This window comes from Bos grunniens, chromosome 3, assembly GCF_055505025.1.
Source record: "Bos grunniens cultivar Pamir isolate PY7600 chromosome 3, Bosgru_T2T1.0, whole genome shotgun sequence".
In the NCBI taxonomy this organism is placed as follows: Eukaryota; Metazoa; Chordata; class Mammalia; order Artiodactyla; family Bovidae; genus Bos; species Bos grunniens.
Window position 1 is genome coordinate 3,889,307 of NC_141167.1, and position 15,207 is coordinate 3,904,513.

Sequence of the window (15,207 nt, forward strand, 5' to 3'; positions counted from 1 at the left end):
CTGGTAAAGCTCCTTAGTAAGACGGCTTTCAGGTCTTTCTGTGTAAATGCTGGCCTCGGGATGGTGTAAGATTCTGAGGACGGGCTTTTGAAGCTGTTCTGTCATCTCTGTGGGCCTCGCCCAGCCTGCACACAGGCCTTATCACTTCGTCAGCTCCGTTAGAAGGACTGGCCTCCCTGCTGCAAGTACCTCGGGAACGCTTCCAGCATACCCCTTCCCAGCGCGGACAGCCAGGCTCCCTCTTTGCGGAGGCAGTGTGCCATCACAGGAGGAGAGAGCCTCGGCGTCTCAGACACGGGAAACCGCGCAAGTTACTCAGCCAAACGTTTTCTTACAGCCGACAAGGCACCAGTCTGTGAGCACGTGTCCCTAATTCCCAGAGTGCCGCTTCCTGGAGCGGGGAGAGGCTTGGCGTGGGGCTTCCCTGGCCAAACCCACGCTCCCCCTCCAACCCCTGGAGAACGCCCCTTGTCCTCAGGAGCCTGGCCTAAAGGACTCCGATTCTGTATTTTTAAGGTCGGCCCTTTGCTTCTGTAACTTTGTATAACCACATAAAAAAATACTCAAACAGGCAGTTTTTATACATAAATATATTCCACCTGACAACGTTATACAATAAATACTTCAATTAATTGCTGCATAACACACTTATATTGAGAAAAAGGACCGTGCGTCTCCCCAGGGTGAAAGCTTTTCTAAAGTATCTGTGCCTGCTGGGTACAGAGAAATGCAGGAGAGGGCGTGGCCGTGCCACCCTTATCTAGGAGCGGGGGTGGGCAGGCAGGACGCCAGCCGGCTGGCGCTTCCTGGTAGGGTGGGGGCAAGTCCTACTGAGAACTGTGCCCAGCCCCCCAAAGGGCACCCAGCGGTCGGTCTGTGCACATGGTGCCTGGGGCTCCCGTTAGTCAGACTGTGGGCTGGAAGCTGAGGGCTCCTGGGGACCAGTCACCTGCTCACCCCAGGCCAGCTAGAAACTCAGGGAGCAGGGTGACTGCAGTCGTCGCCCCTGCCTCTCCCAGGCCTGGAGGCACCCTTGCCAGACCATCTTGGCCCCCAGGAGCTCCTGTGGTACCGGTGTTCCTATGGCCTGTTTTCCATGCAGGAATGGGGGTGGGGTAACTTCTTCAGCAGGCCAAAGGGGCCCTGCATCAAGAAATGGCAGGAACTCTCAGACACCGTCTGTCCACGGGAACAGCCGCCATCCCCCCACCCCGAATCCCATCACCGCTGCAGCAGGCACTTGTTCCCCAGCCTGCCCACAACGCCCATCTGAACTTGGGGCCACAGTGCCACCCGAGTGGGGAAGACACTCTGAAGAGCCCAGAGCTGGATGGACCCAGCGGGGCTGGACCGTGGTGACTGGGCACCCAGAGCTGTCAGCCTGCGGGGCCACAGCTTCACCCATCCAGATGAGGGCAGAGGGCCTGGCCGCCCCTAATCTGCAGGGACATTCCAGCTCTCTCATCTGGCAGGTGGGCCCGAGCAGCGTGCCACGGCCTCAAGGGGACAGGCAAGACTACCTCGTCTGGGAGGGGGTTTGCAACGGAGGGGATGGTGGGAAGGCCAGGTGAGCTCATGAGTGTGGACTCGCACACACACGTGAGAACAGCTCTGGACTCACTGTCCCCGTCAGCCCCTATCCCATGTCCCTGGTGCCCAAGGCTGCTGTGCCCAGAGGCCACAAGGACAGGCTCAGGCCCTGTGGTCCCTGCAGGCCAAGCAGTGCCCTGAGGTCCACGGCAGCCAAAGGCACAGCTGGGAGAGGGGCAGGTGGGCACCAGGCAGGCTGGGCGGCCTCTCCCCTCGGCATGCCCATGGGCAGCCCGCGAGAGCCCTAGGGAAGATGGGAAAGGTGCGGCCGGACCTCAGCCACGGAGCAAGCTGCCCAGGAGGAGTCCAGGTCTACAGCAGAGGGGGAGGGAGGGGCACGGACAAAAACGCCTGCACCTGGGCACGCTGAAACCCCTCCCTGGAAAAGACGGCGTCCCGGGATCACCCGGAGTTTCGGGATCACCCGGAGTTCCGGGACCGCCAGTGTGCGTGTGGCCTCCGCTGGCTGCCTGTCGTGGCGTCTCTGGCTTCAGCTACGGTGGCCAGGGTGGGCAGTCTGGCGGGCTCCCTCCTGCCCACGGCCTCTGCCACTCCGACAGTGCCCCCGGGGTTGTTCACACTCGGGCATGGCGCTCACACACCGAGGAGGACGGCGCTGAAGTGGGAGCCGCTGCGCACCGTGAGGGCGGAGCCACTGGCATTGTCCAAGAAGACGGAGGTGTACTGCCCGGCCTGCAGGGAGGCTCCGCGGTCAGCCCGGACGCTGCGGCCCGCAGGCACGCTGACTGCTCGCCCTGCCCCGCCAGCCCAGACACCTCACCATCAAACCCAGCACCTCCGACCCCTGTTCTCATGCCTTCTCCCCAGCTCCATCAGCCTCTTGGCTGGCGGGCTCCCTTAGCTCGTGCATGTGGGGGCGAGCCTCCAGTCGGGGCCAGAGTCAAGCTTTCTTTGCAAAACTCAGGCGAGAGGGCGCCCCTTCCACCACGGGCCTGGCCACTGAGCCCTCTGGTAGAGCCATCGTGAGGCCAGTAGTAGGGCCTGGCTACTCCAGATGTGGTCCAGACACCCCAGGGTCACGTCACCAGATGTGAAGCGGGAGCTCCCAGAAACGCAGAAGCCGGGCACTCCATCTCAGGACCCCAGGCCCACCATGCCGCCTGAGGTCATCATGCAGGGACCAGACCTTTCAGCAAACAGCCAAAGCGCCTGCAGCCACAGCCTGGCCCCCAGTTCTGGCGTTGCTGGCTGAGCCTGGGCGAGCTACTTAACCCTTCCGTGCCACAGTTCCCTGACCCGCTTCACATCACGGTGGGTTAATGAGTAATTTACGTGAAGCGCTCAGAACAGGCCTGGCCTACTTAGGACCGTTTGCATGTAAGCTGTTATTCAACACATCTGCAACTAGACTTTTGTTTCCAGGAAATCCTTTTCATCCATTTCTCGACCACCTGCCCTAAATCCTCACAGTCTCTAGAAAGAGACTGCTGCTCGGGGTTTTGTGTGGAAATAACCTCGTCTGCTTCCCGCAGTCTCAGTGGGCCAGCGGGCCGTGATGTCCTCCCTGGGACAGCTGACCTCTGTCACTGTCCTCCACCGCTCCCCTGCCCAACTGAGTTCTCTCTGAAGGGCCGGTTCAGGCCAGCCCTCAACATGGGAGGCCTGGGAGGTCAGAAAACAGACGGAGGAGCAGAGCAGAGGACAGGTGTCGGGGGCAGGCCAGATGCGGGGAAGGGAGACCCAGTAACAGCTTGCTTCTGCCAGGACCAGTGAGAGTGCTCCGTGCTGCCCTGACCCTCATCAGGGCTTGGAGGCGGGGGGCACTGCACCCACAGCTCCCGAGCCCACCAGCATGTCTCCCTGCCGGCAGTGGTCCCCCACGGTGGATCCTGCCCCACATACCTGCAGATAGAGAACGCCGTTGACTGAGATGGTAAAGAGCTCACTGCTGCCCTCCAGCCCCACGACGGCTTCCAGGGAGCTGTGGCCAAAGGAGACAGGGGGGGCGCCTGAGACCCCGGCCCCAGACCCCGCACACCACCTGCAATGTGTCCCCCATCACCCAGCACCCGGCCAGGCACCACGGAAACGGCAGCCTTGGCCAGGCTTCTGGGCGGCGGGGGGTGGGGGGGTGGGGGATCTGGGCTGGGTCCCCAACAGGAGCGAGTACAGGACTGAAGCGCACAGGACGGAGTGTGTGCCGCCAGGGCCGCAAGTCCAGGCTCTGACGGGGCAGCTGGAGGTGCGGGGCGGGCCGCTGGGAGTCTGGGTTCAGGCCAAGCCCTGCGCAGCTTCCCAAACTGGAGTGAGATGTGAACTTCACTCCTGCACGCCTTCTGCCACTACTGTGGCACACCTGCTCTCCGCCCGGGCTGTCTGGGCGCAGGGGTACAGAAAGGGCAGCCCAGCCCTTCTGAACCGACATCAACCGGAGGATGGATGGGTCGGCAGAGTGCCTGGGGAGGGGCCCTGCACAGACCGGGCAGGGGAGGCCTCTGAGGACGCGCCGCTGGCATCTCGATCGCGGGATGGGCTGCTGCTGCTGAGCTCCTTCAGTTGTGTCCGACTCTGTGCGACCCCATAGACGGCAGCCCACCAGGCTCCCCCGTCCCTGGGATTCTCCAGGCAAGAACACTGGAGTGGGTTGCCATTTCCTTCTCCAATGCATGAAAGTGAAAAGTGAAAGTGAAGTCGCTCAGTCCTGTCCGACCCTCAGCGACCCCATGGACTGCAGCCCACCAGGCTCCTCCGTCCATGGGATTTTCCAGGCAAGAGTTCTGGAGTGGGGTGCCATTGCCTTCTCCTCAAGGGATGGTATAGTCAGCCCCTTTTGGGTTCAGGTGGTATGGAGGAGGTGGGGAGACCGGGGTGGCGGGTGCGGGCTGCGGAGGGTCGGTTTGAGGCAGCGGGCGGGCGCCAGGAGGCTGGAGGAACCTTGCCAGCAGGCGGGGGAAAGCCCCGAGGGAAGAGGCAGGCGCCCACTCACGCATGGTGCTGGCACCGGGACTCCAGGCAGATGAGCAGACGCAGGCGGTCCCGGGGGCGCAGAGGCCCCCGCCTCGGCGCCTCGGCCAGCGCTGCGGGGGAGGCGCGGGGGCAGTGATCACCGGGTGGCGGGGCGCGAGGGCGGCGGGGCGACCCCCACCCCTCCCCAAGCCCGGGTCCGGGCCTCACCCACGTGCAGCGTGGCGGCGAGCGCGTAGAAGCCGGCGACGGGCGCCGTGTACTGGCCGCTGGTCAGGTTCAGGCCTGGGCCGCGGCGGAAGGCGCCCTCGGCGTCGGGCTGCAGGCGCACAGACGGTCACCCCGGGCCCGCCGCGCCGCGCCCGCCCGGCCCCGGCCCGGCCCGGCCCGGCCCGGACTCACCACGTAGTAGAGGCCGAGCTCGTGCAGCGCGCGCCGCTCCACCGACGCGTCCCGGCGCAGGCGGCAGTGGAAGGCGGCCTCGACGCGCTGCGCCCGCGGGCCGGGGGCCAGGGGCGCGGCCAGCAGCGCCAGCACGCCCGCGCCCCCCGCCGCCGCCTCCTCGTCGTCCTCCGGGCGCGCGGCCGGCACCGCGGCGGGAACGCGCGGGCCGGGCTCGGGCTCCGCGCACTCCCGCGTGCGCACCGCGCCTGGCACAGAGCGGGCGGTGGTCGCGCCGGGACCCCTACCCCCTCGCGGCCCGCCCCGCCGCGTCCCTCCCGGACACCTGACCCAAAACTGGGCGCCGCTGAGATCGCGGGCACCGTTACCGGTGACCCCCGGAACCGCGAGCCGGGCGCCGCGCTCGGGATTCCACGGGAGACCTGCTCTGGGCTGCATGGTCTTAGGAACCGGCTTCCCGATCCCGCGGCTGCTCGCGTTTCCTTTCACGCTTTGGCTACCGGGAAGCTCAGGGCTGGTGCACCCAGGACCCCGTTCTCCTGCTTCACCTGTTTATCCTACCGCTTCTCATCCCGGGGCTGCTGCTGCTTTTTCTCTGTTTACATTATTATTGAATCAGGAAATACAGTAGGATAACCCAGACCCGTCATTTGGGGAAAGAAGCTGAGTGTAAAGAAATTATTGCAGAGAACGTGGAGGTTCTTCAGCCGCTGAAGCTGGTCTAGTTAAATGAAGGGTAGTTGTTAGTCACTCAAGTCGTCTCCGACTCTTGGCGACCCCGTGGACTGTAGCCCACCAGGCTCCTCTGTCCATGGGATTCTCCAGGCGAGAACACTGGAGTGGGTTGCCAAGCCCTCCTCCAGGGGATCTTCATGACCCAGGAATCGAACCTGGGTCTCCTGCATCGCAGACAGATTCTTTACCATCTGAGCCACCAAGGAAGCCCCAGTACATTAAACAGAAGTGCGAAAAGACTCAAGAGCTCTTCACAGTGAAATGAACTCTAGTCGGTACTCAGAGCCCACGCCTGGCAGCTGGCCGCAGTGCAGGGATACCGCCCTGGGTGCTAGAGCCCCCTCAGCTCTGCTCTCACCCTCTGCGGCCTCCGGCCCCAGCCTGCTCCTCTCTGTGCTCCCGGGACTGTCCTCCCTGCCCCATGAGGGCAGCTTCCTCGGGCCTGCCCGTTGGGCTCTGCAGCCAGCAGCAGAGGTATGTCAGGGGAAGAGGCGGGGTACAGGTGAGGGGAAGAAAGAGGCCTGAGATCTCCCTGGTGTCCCTGCAGGGCTCACTGTGCAAGCTTAAGGAGCTCTGACTTCTCCCTAACAGTCCCCACTTGGGGAACGCGGGCTTGGATCTCTCAGCTTTTGCAAGCTCAGAGGCCTCCCAGGTGGGGCATGGAGGCTGGTCCCCAGGCACCTACTGAACACAGAGGCCAAGTCCATCCTCCTCTGTGAAGCTGCCTCCTCACCCACTCCTCCCCGACCTCCACCTGGCCCCGACCCACACACAGCCCTGACCCGGGCCAGCACCAGAGCCATGGCCTCCCGGATACAGGTCGACAAGACCAAGGTCCAGCCGATCTTGGCTCCCCTGCCCCCGTTCTCCCCAGTGGGGTGTGTATCCCCACCCCGCCCTCCCCAGTGGGGTGTATACCCCCACCACGTTCTCCCCAGTGGGGTGTGTATCTCCGCCCTGCCCTCCCCGGTGGGGTGTGTATCTCCGCCCTGCCCTCCCCCGTGGGGTGTGTATTCCCACCCCTCCCCAGTGGGGTGTGTATCTGTGTGGTACCCACCCCCTACCTTTCAGCAGCAGCTGGAACTCCTTCAGTAGGACCTCAGGTGGGGTGATGGGGCCTGGGGGACCCTGGGGGCCAGGAGGCCCCGGGGGTCCTGGTAGACCAAGCTGAAAGAGAAGGCTGACAGTGAGGACTTCTGAACAGGCAGGACAGGGCGGGGGGGGGGCACCGTGGGCACCCCCTCGATGAGCTCTTGCCAGAAAGGCTGGTAACAGGGGAGTGGGGAGACTCCTGCTTTGACCCCTGAGGGAGGTCAGCCTCCAGTTCCCCTGAAGAGGCAGTGAAAGCTGCAGGCATAGGGCTGGGGTTGGCGGGCCGCTGGGGGCCAGGCTGGGAAGAAGGAGGCCACAGCCCAGCCCTGGGGCTGAGGGAGGCAGAGGAGGGCAGGGGGCACTCCAGGCCGCCTGTGAGTCTCAGGTATGTCACCACCCCAGTCGGCAAGTCCCCCTGTGCCTGGCCACCCCGAGGGGGGCGGTCCTCAAGGAGCCCTCACTGGACTGGGCTGGGACTCTGCTGGGAGGAGCCTGGGGAGCCCCCAGCTCAGCTTGGGGGTGACGGGTCAGGTCCCGGTGGCAGCCCAGCCAGTGGGCTGCCCCAGGCTCAGAGCCCGGCACACCATCGCTGGGGCGGCCCTGGGGAGCAGGGAGGCCAGGGCTCAGCAGGGCGGCACAGCGCTGCCTGGCGTGCCCCACCACAGGGGAATCGGCCCTCACTGGGGCCCAGGTCAGGGTCAGCCATCAGAAGCAGGGCCCAGGCCCCGCCCAGGCTGAAGGACGGTGGGCACCAGTGGCTGCCCAGGCCCCCGCTGGCCCCTGGACTGTGTCACTCCGGCGCACCCGCAGGCCCCTCCTGCTCAGTCCCTGACTGCCCTGCAGCCCAGCACAGGCCTCCCAGGATACAGAGAGGGAAGAGAAAGCAGCGAGCCTGGCATTCTAGGGGTGCAGGTAAATGGCTGGAACAGGTACCCCGACCTCAGGGTCATACAGCCCCGACTTGACACTTCTGTGCTCTCCGGCCGGAGGCGGAGGGTCTGTGCTCGTTGGGAGTGCTCAGGGTGGGGCCGGGGAAAGGCTCGTGGGCGGAGGCGCGCACACGCGTGCACACACCGCCTGGGCCCCAGTGCTCACCTTCAGCGTCTTGGCCTTGCCCCTGCCGCCCCTCTTGCTGTTGATGCCCTTGTCACTCTGCCTGACGAAGAGCATCCAGGCGTCCCGGGGGTCGCTGAGGCCGTGCGCCCGCTCCACAGGGGGCTCCTGGAACACAGCCGCCAGTGGGTTGTTTTGCCTCCCAGACAGGGCTGCCGGCCAAGCAGACCGAATGCTTGGCAAGAGGTCGCTGCACAGGGCTGGCCTCCAGCCCCCTGGGCCCCCGTCACTGTCAACAGTGCTGGCCCCCAAGCCAGCACAGCCCCAGCCCCCGGCCCTTCCTCCCGGCCACGGAGGGCAATCCCTGGGGAACAGCCTCTCCTCAGCCTGGATCCTGCAGGGGAAGACCCTGGGCGTGGGCGGAGGAAGGCGGGGTGCCGAGCTTCAGGGCAAGAGGAAGCTGGCACTGCCGGGCCCCTCCCGCCTCCCTCCAGGGGAGCTGCAGTGCGTGCGCCTCCCTGAGGATCGGACCACCGGCCTCCCTGGGGGCTCAGGCAGGGCCGCCAACGGCCAGCAGGCACCCCAACCAACCCCTGGGGAGTTCTCGGGAGGCCAATTTCCACCCTCAGTGCTGCGAGGCCTCCCTTCCCGGGCTGTTTTGGGCACCGCGGGTGGGGTGTCCCGCACTGAGATATGGTGACGCAACCCCTCCCTGTCCTTAGGGCTTGAGTCACATGCCCCGAGCTGGGACAGTGACAGGCCCAGAAATGCCCCCCCGCCCCCAGCAGGCTGCGTGCTGACCAGTCCTGACGTGGTGGAGCTCCAGGAGGCAACTTCCAGGGAGAGGCCTCCGGCCCTGTGGGCGGCAGGCCCCGGACAGTCTGGGCTCCGGGCAAGGCTGCCAGCTGGGAAGGAAACTGGCTCAAGAGGGCTTGGATGAGGTCATGGGCACTGACTCGGGCAGCTGATGGAAGGACCCTGGGATCTTGGAGCCGGCCAGGCTCACGGGTCTCGTGGCCACTCTGCAGGGACCCAGGGCCTTCTTTCAGGAGCCGGTGTGGTGTGATGGGGATGGGGCTTCTGTGACGGAGGGACGTGGGTCGGAGGGAGAGGCCTCAGAGTGCCCAGGGCATCCCCACACCTCCCTGGGTGCTGGACCCTGCGAGGCCTCCCCCAGTGGTCCCTCTCCACGAGTACCGGTGACCCCAGTTCACCATCCCACGCTGCCTTCGTGGGAACACCCGGCAGGAGGACTCTGTCCAGGGTGGACTGTGTGCTGGGCCAGCCCTCCCACTGGCCCAGGAGTCTGTGGAGGGACTCAGACCCCAGTTTGGCTTGAAACAGAAACAGGTGGAACCACGTTGATCTGGGGGCCTGGGAGATGGGCTGCGGCAGTGTGGGTGGGCGTCGGGCCACTGCCCTAGCTGATGGAGGTCTCCAGCCTTCAGCAGCTCTCAAAAAGAGCCCTGCCTCCAAGGCCAGAACCCATCCCTGGAAGTGCCTGAAGCCCCTCTGTTTCCTGACCATCACAGCCCAGCCTCTGGAAACCCTGCCCCCTGGCGTCCCCCCGGGGGGCTGAGGTAATAGGCTTTGCCTTCAGCCCACGGGAAATGGCAGGGGGCGATGGGAACAAGGGCTCTGGGGAGGCCCCTCCTGGGGAGTGATCGGGGCTGGCTGCCACTGTGACTTGTCTTCAGTGGAGGCATCCCCAAGCTGGGCGTCGTGGTTCCCAAAGTGATGCTGAGAGCAGAGGTGCAGGCCTGAGCCTCCAGGCACCGCCCACAGGCATCTTCAGAGAAAAGAAACTCCAAGCACCCTCCCCAGAGCCCTCCCCTCCCTGCCTGGAGGCCCCACCCACACTGAGGGCAGCTCTGAAGGCCCCAACCCCCTGGTAACCCCCAACTGGACCACCCGCTTCTGCAGCCAGAAAGGAAGGAGCAGGGCAGAGCTAAGTGTCGGCCAGAAATCACACATCGGAGCCTGGCACCCCATCCAGACACTTTCTCCCTCCCCTCCCCAGTTGGCAGAAAGGCAGTTGTTTATTTCCAGAGAACAGGCACCAAGAAGATAGGGGGCAGGGGTGGGGTTGTAGGGGTGGGGGTCAGGGACTTGCTCAAACTTTTACAGATACCCTCTTCCCAACTTCAGGAGGATGGAGTTATTTACACTTTACGAGTTTCCCAACCTGGAAGTCTCCAGAAAACAGGCATCTCCCCCCAATCCAGTAGAACTTTGCTTTTCATGACAACCCCAAAAGCCAAGGTCAGGGCTGGCCCTTAAGGCGCCGGGCTGTACAGGGGGCCAGCGCCCAGACCTCCGGCGCCAAGCCCGCAAGCTAAGCGCTTTCCCGTCCCCTGTAGAGAGGGGGACACCCGGGTCAGCCCCGGTCCCCGCGGGCTCGCGACGCCCCACTCCCCGCCGCCGCGGAAGCGAGCGCGCTGCGCCCGAGAGGCGCCCGGGGACCCAGGGGCGCGCGCTGCTGGCGGGGCGGCTGAGGCCCGAGGTCTCCAGGGCCCGGGCGGGCCGGGCGGTCTCTTACCGGCGGGCGGGCGGCCGGTCCCGCGGGCAGTTCGTTCCCGGGCGGCGTCTCCTCACGGGCGCGGCTCTCCGAGGGCGCACCGGGCTCCGGGGAACCCAGGCCCACGGCGGCGGCCAGCAGGCTGGCGTAGGCGAGCAACAGGGCCCGCGCCGGGCAGCGGGAGGGGGCCATGCGGGCGGCGGGTGCCTCTGGCCTGCGATCGCAGCTTCTGGACTCCTCGGCCCCGGGCTCCGCGCCTTATAACGCGCTTGAATCCCCCGCCTAGCCCGGGGCGCGCCTCCCCGCCGGGCGCCGCCTCCCGGCTCCTGCGCGCGCTGCAGTCGTCGGGGGTTGGCGGGGGGCGGTGCGGGGAGGCGGCCCGCCCCACCGGGAGGGTGCAGGGAGGGGCGTGTACGCTGCCGGGGGGTGCGGGCGGGCCGCGAGTGGGGACCGGGGGCGCGGGGTCAGCAGGGGCTGCGAGGAGGGCCGCGCAGGGGAGGCAGAGGCTTGGGGAGCCGCGGCTGGCGGGGGCCGGAGCGCCCCCTCCTGTTGGGCGCGTTTCCTCTCCGCTCCAGTCCGTCCTGCGCGCTGTCCAGCGTCTGCTTCGCGGACACCCGGACGCCCTTCTCCAGGCCACGGGGTATCCCGTCTCTCCTCTCTGTCCCGCGCACCTCCTGCGGGGATCCCGAGACGCCTCTCCGTGACCGCGCGCTGGGTCTTACTAGATGGATCACATCTGAGCCCGAAGACTGTCAGAGCCCCTCTTTGGCGCCCCTTTCCCAGGCGGCGACCCCTCCCTGCTTCCCACGGCCGCGGACCCCCCTGAGCTCAGAGACTCGCTATTCTTCCCCGCCAGGCGCACCTGCAGGAGCCTCGGGGGGCATGGGGCGAGGGGCACGGAGGAGATCTACCGCCTGGGAGCGGGCTCCCTGAAGCCCAGATTGGGAGGACGGAGCCCTGCCTCGAACTCGCTGGGGGTCGGGGGCAGATCCGACCGGGGACCGGGGACCAGATACCCGCAGCCCCCCCAGATCAGGGCAGCCCACTGGTGGACCCAAGTGGCCGGCCTGAGCTCCAGGCTCCTCCCTGAAGAGAGCTAGCCGCTCACTGCTCCCTGCGCTGTTTGTTCTGTGACCCGCGCGTGGCCTCTCTACCTGACCCCCAACTCTCCCCCGACGCCCCCGACTCCCACTCCCGCCCCCCGCCCAGGCTGGCACTCCAGGCTCAGGCTCTCCTGTGCCTCCCTGAGGCGCCTGCACCTGGTGGGGAAACTGCATCTTATCTAGGGGGCTAGGGGGAAGGGTACTCTGAGGAGCGCACCTTACCAGGGCCTGCCGCCCTCACCAGGGATGCCTTCCACCTCTTCTGAGAAGAGGGGAGACCCCCCAACCCCGTCCTGTTTCAGGGAGTGGCAGCCAGGGCCTGGGGGAGGAGCCGAGGGTCACCCTCAGCCCCGCCGCACCACCTGCGGTCCCCACCATCCTTGGACTGTTTCCAGGGGACGGGAAACTCTGCACTTCAGGAAAAGCCTTAAATATGATGTTAGTGCTCCCTCTGGTTCTGCCTCTTTCCCTGTAGGATGGTAGGGGTGATGGTAGTTTTAGATTTCTTAAAGGAAAAAAATGCCCTTCCTACCCTGAGAATGTGTTCCCTCCTACCCAGGGATCTGTGTCCCATAGACTCACTCTATGAGACTTAGAGTCTGCAGATTAGAACTGCACAGGAATTCCGTCTTTGTACATGTTTGGGAGTGGGCAAAGGTATCAATGGAATAAAAAAATAGAAATTCCTATAGAAATTGCAGCTTTGCTGTGGTACATATACACAGTGGAATATTACTCAGCTATTTAAAGGAATGCATTTGAATCAGTTCTAATCAGGTGGATGAAACTGGAGCCTATTATACAGAGTGAAGTAAGTCAGAAAGAAAAACACCAATACAGTATAATAATGCATATATGTGGAATTTAGAAAGATGATGACCTTATATGCGAGACAGCAAAAGAGACACAGATGTAAAGAACAGACTTTTGGATTCTGTGGGAGAAGGCGAGGGTGGGATGATTCGAGAGAATAACATTGAAACATGTATATTACCATATGTGAAATAGATTGCCAGTCCAGGTTCAATGCATGAGACAGGGTGCTCAGGGCCGGTGCACTGGGATGACCCTGAGGGATGGGATGGGGAGGGAGGTGGGAGGGGGGTTCAGGATGGGGAACACATGTACACCCATGGCTGATTCATGTCAATGTATGGCAAAAACCACCACAGTATTGTAAAGTAATTAACCTCCAATTAAAATAAATTAATTTACAAAAAGAAAAAGAAATTGCAGCTTTGCAAGAAGACATGTGAGAAATACTGGTTTATATTATATGCATTCAATAAAGTATATGAACTTATTCCATTGACAACCATTCAGTAGTTTTGTTACAAAGGCATTTGCTCCAATATTTGTAGATGGTGCTGCTGGAAGGCCTTCAGAGAATTCAGGATTTCTTGGGTGGCTTCTCACTTCTGGCCCCCCAGGCACATCTATTAGAAAGCCAGGCACTGAAAGTTTGTACTGACATGCGAGTGTGCTGGGTGTGTGCTTCAGCATTAAATATTAACAGTTTTGTTCTGTTTCATTTTGGCGGGGAGACTTTGAGACCGTGAGATGCCGAGTGTAGGGTGTTTTCATTGATGAAACCCGCAGTCTGGGGGCAGAGAGGGGCATCTGTCCTCAGCCTGTGCAGCTCTGTGAGTGGTACCTTCATGATTCTGAAGAGGCTTGTCCTTACCCAGCATCGCATTCACTTCCCATGGTCCAGCTGGTCAGCCCGTGCGGCTGGGGGCTCACCAGGCACCCTAAGCCTGGGCTTAGGGCCGGGCTGGACCCCTTTCCCCCTGGGCATGGTGCCATCTTCACAGCCACACGTTTTGCATCGAGGTCCTTCCTGTTTCTGATGATTAGCTGGAAGGGTACTGAGCTATGGCTCTGTCTTTTCCCTGAGATGGGCGCCCCTTAGGCATTTCCTGCGGGGGTCTGGCTGTGAGCGAAGCCCGGGGCAATGCGCGCAGCTGCCTCTCTTGAACCAGGAGCTCATCACAGAGCTCTCCCTTCCCTGGATGGTGGCAGGGGCCCGAAGGCGGCTGGGCTGTCCAGGAGCTTCTGGGAGCCTCAGCCTCCTTGGCTAAGAGCTGGGGTGAATGCACGAGTGTCCTCAGGGCCTGCTGTGAGTGAGGTGCAGCCCCAGAGGGTGCTACGTGGAGCTGTGAGCGAGGCCGACTGGCCTGCCTTCCGGGTCATCATGTCGTCGGGGGGAGGGGGCCCTCAGACCTGCCTGAAGACAGAGGCCCTGGGCTGTGGAGGCCATGACCGAGCACAGTCAGAGCCCTGGCCAGACCCAGCCGCACGTCTGCTCGGCAAAGATGGTCCTCACACAGCCCCCTGTGGCTCTGGAGGAGGCCCATTCGGGGCCTTTAGACACGCATCCCTCAGAGCCTCAGTTTGCTGCTCTGTACAATGGGCACAATGACAGCTGCCAGCCCCGAGCCCTCGTCTGGGATCCCACTTGTTAGGGGTTCGGTGGCTGGTAAGGGCCACCCCAGAGGGAGGCCTGCTGCCTGGGGACTCCACTTCTGGGTTGCTGGCCTGTGCCCTGCTCAGGTGAGGCCGGCTGCTCCCGGGACCACATCTGCTGTTAGTCGCGTCCTGCGCCCTGGGAAGGTGAGCCTCAGGCTCTGTCACCTTAGGGGATACCGGGGACAGCGGGGACAGAGGGACCAGGTTTGGGTCACACAATCCTTCGGATAGTCTTGTGATACGGTTCCAGCTCACAGTAGGGAGCCTTGGCCCTTGTGCGGTCAGCAGTGAGGACCAGAGCCTTTGCCATGTGAAAAACAGTTATTTTCCCAAGCAGTGAGCAATCCTCATGATGTCACGGACCCGCCAGAGGACCCAAATCAGATCTGTTCCGCTGCCGAGTGGCCTCTGTACGCTCTCTGGAGGTGACGACTCGGCCCAGCCCCAGGGCGGGAGCGTGCAGAGAGCTGGGGCCTCCATGTGGGGCTCCCTGTGTGCTTCTGGGGGGTTCACAGCTCCACAAGAGCCCCAAAGGAGGGGAGGCGAGCTTAGCAAAGTGTTACACAGGCCAAGGACCCCCCCACATAGGGCTCTGGGGGCCCTGTGTGCCCCTCCCTGGCAGCAGTGTCCTGTGGGTACAGAAAGGGGGGCGGCGTCTGTGGGCAAGGTAACGGATCCCAGGGCTGAGGCACTGGGGTGGCCGCAGGCGGGGGCCGGGCGGTGTGTGGGGTGGCCCCAACCCACCCTGTGCCTTCAGGCCTGGTGGAAATCCAAGCCTCATTCCTGGGCCCTCAGGTCACGGCCTTGGCCCTGGCTTCCCGGCGGTCTGATGCAGCCAAGCTGTTCCCACTCGCTTCTCTTCCTGCAGAGGAAGGACCTCTGCCGATGAAGTCATGGGAAGCCCAGCTCCCTCTGCCCCCAGAACCGCGGGAGCCTCAGCAGCCTGTGGAGCGGCCTCCGGGGGAGGGGTGGGGGGTGGTGGGCAGCCTGCCTTTGCCATATGCCCAACATCACCCGGCTCTCAAATCATGTAGTTGCCCCCACTGTGCAGATGAGGAAACAGACTAAGCCTTGGGGTTGGCCTGAGGTCATGGAGCCCCCAGGTGCCCTCTCCCTCCCCAGCTCCCTCTCTGGGCTCTGTCTCTGCTCTGCTTGGTCCTGGAGGCAGAGGGGTGCTAACTCCCCCCTGTTGGTCCTGGGAGCCCCTTGAGCCCCCCGTTCAGTCGCCTCAGCCAGCCCACACCTCAGATGCAGCCCCCCGTCAAGTTCTTCCATCACTGAATTTGAGGGGCCAGATCCAGGCACCCTGAGGCAGCTCAG

At 63.6% G+C, this 15,207-nt stretch overlaps 1 protein-coding gene across 1 annotated transcript; it reads right to left on the bottom strand.

Annotated features, from left to right (window-relative positions):
• Positions 1 to 575: 575 nt before the first annotated feature.
• On the bottom strand, positions 576 to 10,604 carry ERFE (erythroferrone). The gene is made up of 8 exons (XM_086375631.1): positions 10,337 to 10,604; positions 7,840 to 7,965; positions 6,717 to 6,819; positions 4,918 to 5,165; positions 4,726 to 4,834; positions 4,538 to 4,628; positions 3,454 to 3,532; positions 576 to 2,283 (listed from the first exon to the last, which is right to left on the bottom strand). The coding sequence occupies exons 1-8, from the start codon at positions 10,505 to 10,507 to the stop codon at positions 2,185 to 2,187; spliced, it is 1,026 nt and encodes a 341-aa protein (XP_086231757.1). The 5' UTR covers positions 10,508 to 10,604; the 3' UTR covers positions 576 to 2,184.
• Positions 10,605 to 15,207: the final 4,603 nt, after the last annotated feature.

Excerpts from the sequence above, each read along its gene's own strand:
- ERFE (XM_086375631.1), bottom strand. The coding sequence starts at position 10,507 with ATGGCCCCCTCCCGCTGCCCGGCGCGGGCCCTGTTGCTCGCCTACGCC. Across the intron at positions 3,533-4,537 it reads TCCCGGTGCCAGCACCATGC|CTCCCTGGAAGCCGTCGTGG; the intron begins GTGAGTGGGCGC and ends CTTTGGCCACAG. Across the intron at positions 2,284-3,453 it reads ACGGCGTTCTCTATCTGCAG|GCCGGGCAGTACACCTCCGT; the intron begins GTATGTGGGGCA and ends GCCTCCCTGCAG.